Below are 7,570 nucleotides of genomic sequence, written 5' to 3'. Positions count from 1 at the left end.
ATGTAAAGAGGCCCTCCCTCTTCCTATAATGGGATCTGATGGGTCATTTTGTGGATGTCATCTGAGCCTGAGAACAGGCCAAATTGTTTTCTGTGCAGTCTCCATTTTAAACTTAGTATCCCAGTGTAAGCATATGTTCAGGGTGTTCAAAAGGAGTAAGACAGACATGCACACAGACATACCCTATGACTTCCTCAAGTGGACACTCCCAACTGTAAGTGCTACATTATGAAGTGACCAAATGCAAGCTACAAGGTAATCCAACTTCATAGTTTTTGGGTAGTTCTCATCTCATGTCTTCTCCAAAATCACAAGCACTGAGAACTTGGGACTCTTGAGGTATTGCAATTATGTCTTTCAAAAGCGCAATAGCCCCTGCCTCTGACATTCATACATATGCAAAGAAAAACAAAGCCAAATTCCAAGCAATTCATTTTGTAAATCACATGCCAAAATGTGCCTTTAGAGTCTGGCTCCCCAGTAGGTTTCTCATTGGATCTAGACATCAGAGAGAGACTTGAGTGAGGGACAAGTAATGGCATGTTTAATGTACATTAAAGAGGATAATAAGAAGGAGGAGTTAAACTAGCATCCAATGGAGAAGGAGGGAGAAAGATGAGGATAGACAGAGGTGCTCTTATATACAGTTTCAATATTCCACTTACTCCATTTGCCTTGCTCAGAGCCTGGAAGTATATGCTGTAGCTTTTCAGGGGAGAAAGTGGAGCATTCCAGTAGCCATTGTAGGTTTTGTTGTCACCCACTGTGAAGGGCTGAGTGACGGGCAGGTTGATGGGTTTCAGCTCAGCTGCAAAGTAATGTGGTGAGTCCAGACTGGAAGCGTTCCTGTAGCTCACTGGGACAGAGAAGCACTCGATGATGTCTGCAGCTCTACGTGCTTTCTGCAGCTTCTCCTCCTTGACAACCAGTTGATAGACACTAGGAGGGAGAGAGAAAGGGAAGTTTAGAGCCCCAAGAGCCTACAATATCAAGAATGTTTCCAGCAATAAAAGGAAAAGAGTAAAGCAAAGTAAGAAATACATAGGTAGAACATCATTGTACACAGAGTTCTTTCACACCAGTAACAGTGGCAGCAGACACTATGTGGGCAAGATGCTGATCACTTGCTCCGTTGACTTAGTTGAATTAATCGAGATACACCTTGGTGAAAAACAGAGTAACTTCAATAATGTCATTCTCTGGAAAAAGGAGTGACTAATAAAACATCCAACCTATAATGGATATTCCATTTGATGAAAGCAGATGCTTTCTTCTTCAGCCACCACGTCACAGAGGTCGCAAGACATGCAAATCGTAGAATCCCAGGCTGGTTTGTGTTGTGAGCTTAAAGCTCATCCAGCTCCAATCCCCTGCCATGGGTAGGGATACCTTCCACTAGAGCAAGTTGCTCCAAGCCCCTCTGTCCAAGCTGGCCTTGAACACTGCCAGGGATGGGGCAGCCACAGCTTCTCTGGGCCCCTGGTGGGGCACTAACTCAAACTAAACTTGGTGAGCATGATCTACCTTCTGGCCTGCAGAAGCACTTAAGCTGCCATCACATCTGTGCTTTGGTGCTGAGCAGGGTCAATCATTTGCTGCTTGTTAAGACTGACACAGTGTGAAGACAACCAAGGGAAAAGACAAGTGGCTTTCCAAAAGGAAGTGCTAGAGGGAAAGAAAAAAATAAGGAGAAGATATCCGAACTATTCTAATAGCTCTTATTCTGGCTACCAGGAAGGCAGTAACATGGATCTCCTGGGGCTCTCCCTGTCTCAAGCTTCAAAGCTACCGCTTCCAGCCACTACCAGCTAACACTGCTTTCATAGCAGGAATCAATACATCAGTTGCAAATGCCCAGCTGGATACAAGAAAGTTTCAGTGCCGTACATTGAAATGATACTAAAGAGACAACAGAAGCAGAGCATTTAAACTCCCAACACTAGATAACACCTTCACTACCAATAAACTGGAAGATGACATAGTAAACCCACTATGGTTTTAATATTCAGCCACATCTGCAAACAAACCCACACACATGCATGCTGCATGGCAATGAAAGCAGGGATGTTGTGTTCCCAGTGCTAAGTTACCCCATCCCACCTCACACAGCCACATCACACTGCTGTCCCCACAAACGACAGGACTGCTTCCCAAGCATCCATAAGCTCTGCTCTCCAAGAAGCTCTTGAGGGATTCTCAAATCTGGACCACTCAGCCTGACTTCCTAGAAGGCTGAGGAGCTGACTGCCATGGTGTGCAGCTGCACACTCCTATGTAAAAGGGAGTCCAGAACAGTGTTCTCTGATGGATTTCAGAGGTCTTAGATAGATAAAACCACATTAATAGAAGCTTCTAAAAGTTTGTGACAGCTCCATTCTAAATCACTGATAAAAGCACCAGCCATAATGGTTGCCACAGCACAAATGTTGTCTGCAGAGGAAGAAAATGTGCTCTTACCATCATCTACAAGGTAATCTTTTAAATGATGAGTTCTCTATTCAGTGTTGAAGCACAAGTGTGGATAATCAACATTCCAAATCACAGCCTGTTTCTGTGTCACTGAGCTCTCCCTGAGCACTGTTAGACTTCTCCTTCCCCTGCTCTTTGATTTCTTTTTGTGCTGCTGGGTGGACTGAGGAAGCTCTTGTCCACAAATGTATTTAGACCAGACTCAAGTTTTGGATATAGAATGTGTATGAACATGGAGAGAAAAAGCCGAGTCAGCGCTTTCCATAAAACATTCAACATCTGGTCAGTGCAGGTCGGTATCTTGACATAGTACTTACCAACAGAGTGAAATCTTTACTATACCCCTGGTAACTGTAGAGTAGGAAAAGGAATAGCATTCCTTTGTAACCTTCCAGTGATCCCCTCACCTGACTTATTAAAGCTTGAAAGAAACAGTGCTTCTGCAGCTCAGTACCCCCTCTGGGCCAATTTTGGTACTAAATGTTCTTAAACGTATCATATAAACATTTAATGCCTTTTCATTTAATTTTTATATGCAACACATAAATATATTATCAGCAATGTATTATTTCCAATAATATTTTCTCCTGGGGAACAAAAATAAGTGGCAATTAGTACAGCTTGATGTTTCAATGTGGTTTTTAGCACATCAGTGTGAGTGGGTTTTGTTCACAGAGAACAGGAACTTCTCAAACACATTGCTTTCAGAGTAACTGCTTGACAGGCTACAGGAAATGAGAGCACCAACTGACAGCGGTTTCCTTATGAATGGTTATATTAATTCAAATTAAAAGGGACAAAAAGGGGCAAATAAGTAAGGATAGAAAAGACTGCAGCTTCCAGTATCTGTGTCATCGCAGGCTGAAGGTGTGTGGGATGTAGCAGCCAGCATGGAGCTGGATGCTGACTTTCCACTGTTGCACCTCTTCTATGGAATGAACAGATTCATTTTTCTGAAAAGGCTACTCTAATCCATGAAACTCAAACCCAAACACTATCTGACCAACCAACAAGAGGTAATGCTGCACAGAGGTGAATAAAAGGCATCAGGTGCATCTGAGCAGGTTCAAAAGTACATTAACTAGAGGGAACAACAACCAATTCAGCTTCTTTTCTCTTATTTACAATGCAAACAGAGCCTTGTCAACGTACTTGCTCATACCCTCAGCAAGCATCACACAGAAGCCCCATACACCCAGTGCTGATTTCCTACTGCAGACCTCTGCAACAAGCTGCAGAAATCAGATACAACTTCAGCAATCAAACACAGACCTGCCCACTGGAGATGCTGGTACTGGAAACACACCCTGAGATGTTTCCCTGGCTGTTATTTAACACTGGTACCACTCAGCTTTAAAAGCCCATTTCTAAGTTAACAGTGAAGTTGCAGAATCCAGGTTAAGGATACTCAACACCAGCATTTTTTACCATCTAGTTTTCCATTTAACTTACGATCCCATTAAATTTGATGGAGCCAACATAAATATATCTGTGAAGGTTCATGGTGTTGGAGCCATCTCTCAGGATACTGGAACGGAAAAGGGCTGAATGTGTTGCCCAATACCCATATTTAAAATCCACATTAGCTATTGAATGTGCACATGCTTGTTTTATGGCAAAGATGGTTTCAGTGATGCAAACAGAAACAGAAGAGTAGCATCAAGACCTTTATTTTCTTTTTCTAAAGGTGTCTAAATAAAAGCCTGAATTCTGCCACACAGACTATAAAAAATAAAATAATGGGAAATTTGAGGAAATATAACAGGGATGGAAGCTAGAAATATCCTATAAAAATCTACCAATAGTCTATAATGCTTACTCTAAGAAATGGTGAAATTAAACAGTAAATGAGATCCTTCTTACAGTGCCTCCAGCCTCCCCTGAACCTGCACAGAAGGGATTTTGTAAGAAATGCAACCAAAGCCCACAAAACTCTAAAAAAGATTTATATATCATAAATTCTCCTAAAATTGACAAGAACTAAATGGATAACTGCCATAAAGCCTTCTGCTGAGACTTGCTGTTCTGAGCATACACTGCACTGCTTTCCTTTGGCTATAATAGTGAGTATTTCCTCACCAGGCTCCTCCTGCAATCCTATAATCAAACATTTCGGCATTCAGAAGTAACTCCACAGGCAGTTTCCAAGTTCATACAGCGTTCTGGGTTCAAACAAATGGCAATATATTCCTGAGACTTGATATACCTGCTTCACATGTTCTAAAATGTCACCATTTCGTATCTTCAATAGCACCCTTAATCAGAAGCTCTGAAACTCATCTACAAAACTTAATGAACTGAGTTTCAGAGCCACCTAGGATGTGCATGCAGGACCCAGTGCTCTGTTCTGCAATTTTCTGTCTATTTAAGAACTGATTCAAACTCCATTAAAATCGATTAAAGGTTGCTACTATTCCCTTTAGGCTTTGGAACAGCCCCATGCATGGGAATACAATATACCGAAGTTCAGGTTAGCTTTCAAGAAATGTTTTTATGCAGAAAATAGGAGAAAAGAGATTGCTCTGCCATGTCACCTCCTGGAATTTGCTTGGATATTTCAAAGATTCAAAAGTAGTCCATTATGGGTGTTGGGCTGCAATGTCATCAATCAGCTTGTTCTCATCTGCAAAGCATTCACAAAAATAAAGCTTAGAATAGTGATGCTACTCAAGGAAATAGTCTCTCATATTGCGAAGTTATTCACACCAGATCCTTCATTTTGCAGTTATTTTTGCGTGTTCTTTTAACACTCATTTAAATTAAACAACTCTTCTCCTGCATTCACTGAAGTTGAAGAGTGCCAACAAAACATCAAAATTCAGCCAGATTTGTAAAAATGGCATAGAAAGAAGAGATGGTAATTACTGCTATGACAAAAACCTGCTGAGCTGGAGCCAATCATAATGCAATCCATTTAATCAAGAAGGCTAGTAAGAGAGTCTCTTCACATTTTCTTCTGCTCTCTATTCAGTTCAGTTATTTGGTTTTACTACCGAGGGATGTGGTACCCTGAAATTCATGGAACAAAGGGAAGCGATTTCACACTTGGATAATACCAGTTGGAGGCAGAGCTTTCACACGGACATTTCTTTCTCACTAAACTCTCAAGCTTTGTTAAACTTCTAGAGTGATGGAAAGTGGCTCCAGAAAAAGTCAGGAAGATTAAAGGCCACGTGTTCCCTCTGTAGAAAAGAGAGATGGTCCCATGTTCTCCTGAGGGACAGGCAGTGGGAGCCTCAATTCATCTCAGGACTTGTGCACACTCTGTCAAGCTTAAGGAAAAAAAGGCAAACCCAAACAAACTATTTGTATTTCTAGAATAGCATCCTGCCAGCATCACTGTATCAAATGCTAGCTTTGGCCAGGGTACTCTGTCTGAAACTCCTTTGCAGTCAAACTGCAGCACAGCAGAAAACTCCCACAACTGAGTAAAACATGAGAAATCTATTAGAAAGCAGTGGAAGTTTTTTTGGGGGTTCGGGGGGAGGCTGGGTTTGTGGGGGCTTTTTTGGTAAAAAGAAGTGATAATGTAATGTCAAATGCAATGCCACATGGCCTCAGACCCTAGGTGGGTAGACTAATTCTGACAGACCTTTGTGGCACAATATATAATGACCCCACTGTCTAGGTGTATAAACAGTGGCATGGAGAAAATGCAATGAGTGACTTGCCTGGTGTCACACAATACCAGTTGTACATCACAGAATCCCAGACTGGTTTGTGTTAGAAGGGACGTTAAAGCTCATCCGGTCCCAAGCCCTGACAGGCGCAGGGACACCTTCCACTAGAGCAGGTTGCTCCAAGCCCCTGTGTCCAACCTGGCCTTGAACACTGCCAGGGATGGGGCAGCCACAGCTTCTCTGGGCACCCTGTGCCAGCGCCTCAGCACCCTCACAGGGAAGAGCTTCTGCCTCAGAGCTCATCTCAGTCTCCCCTCTGGCAGGTTCAAGCCATTCCTCTTGTCCTGTCCCTACAGGTCCTTGTCCAAAGCCCCTCTCCAGGTTTCCTGGAGCCCCTTTAGGCACTGGAGCTGCTCTAAGGTGTCCCCTTCAGGAGCCTTCTCTTCTCCAGCTGCCCCAGCCCAGCTCTCTCAGCCTGGCTCCAGAGCAGAGCTGCTTCAGCCCTCGCAGCATCTCTGTGGCCTCCTCTGGCCTCGCTCCAACCTTACAATATTCCACTCACCTCTACTCTGCTACGAGTGACCAATGACCACATCCTTCTGAGGAAGGACAGCTATAGAAAGAAATCTCATAAAGCCAGTATTCCCCTATAATCCTTAGAAAGTCTGGTCATGGTCCATGCACAGCAAACAAAAACATGGTAACCCGCACAAAAAGTTAAGTAGCTGTCAAAAAGACAACTGTATTGACAGTCAGTATGTACTAACCGAAAAGAAGGATTTGTGTGTTTCAAAACCTGTTTTTTCCAGCTGTATCATTAGGTCTAATGAAAGATGCTATCCACACACTCACACAATCACCTCCTTTCCATCCCCAGACCACCAGAACACTACTGCTGCATCTGTTTCCTTGTATTCTGTATGTGTCATTTCTTTAAATGCTTTAAATCTCTCAGTTTAATCTTTTGGGAAATCAAAAAGTTTAAGAAAAGAAAGAAAGAAAAAAATAAAAGTAAAGAACTAGAGGGCATTTCAAAGCTATGTGTTCCATTATCTCAACCATCTCTGTAAGCCTGACCTGCCTTCCAACACAGATTAGACATGATAGCTGCTGTTCCCCAGCGGAACAGGCCCAATCCCAATCTCTCTAGTTCAAAAATGGCAGATTAAAGATGATGAGCGCAGATAGATACAGCTTTTGCTGCAACAGGAGCTCATGTTAGTGGCTTTGGAGCTGGTTTTCTCCTCAAGAGTCACCTACCATCTGTTTTTCTACAGAAAACCCAGCCCCTTTGTTGTTCATGTCCCTTAGCATTCAACAGGCACTGAGGGCTGAGGTCTTGTCCCTGTCCTCAGTGATCACCGGAGAAGAGAAGACTCTGGGAGACCTTATTGCAACCTTTCAGTACTTAGAAGGTCCCTTCCAACCCAAACTATTCAATGATTCTATGACTGAGTCAAACCATACAACATCTGGGGACA

General features: G+C 42.9%; 1 protein-coding gene across 1 annotated transcript in view; it reads right to left on the bottom strand.

The window, feature by feature from the left end:
• Positions 1-7,570, bottom strand: part of LOC104413735 (receptor-type tyrosine-protein phosphatase T-like) — a 115,323-nt gene that overhangs the window by 95,299 nt on the left and 12,454 nt on the right. Inside the window, exon 3 of the mRNA XM_010024811.1 lies at positions 666-939. Coding sequence (XP_010023113.1) covers positions 666-939 — 274 coding nt within the window. The remainder of the gene's footprint in view (positions 1-665; positions 940-7,570) is intronic.

Source organism: Nestor notabilis, unplaced genomic scaffold, assembly GCF_000696875.1.
Source record: "Nestor notabilis isolate BGI_N333 unplaced genomic scaffold, ASM69687v1 scaffold3952, whole genome shotgun sequence".
Classification (NCBI taxonomy): domain Eukaryota; kingdom Metazoa; phylum Chordata; class Aves; order Psittaciformes; family Psittacidae; genus Nestor; species Nestor notabilis.
This window is presented reverse-complemented; position numbering and strand designations above follow the sequence as displayed.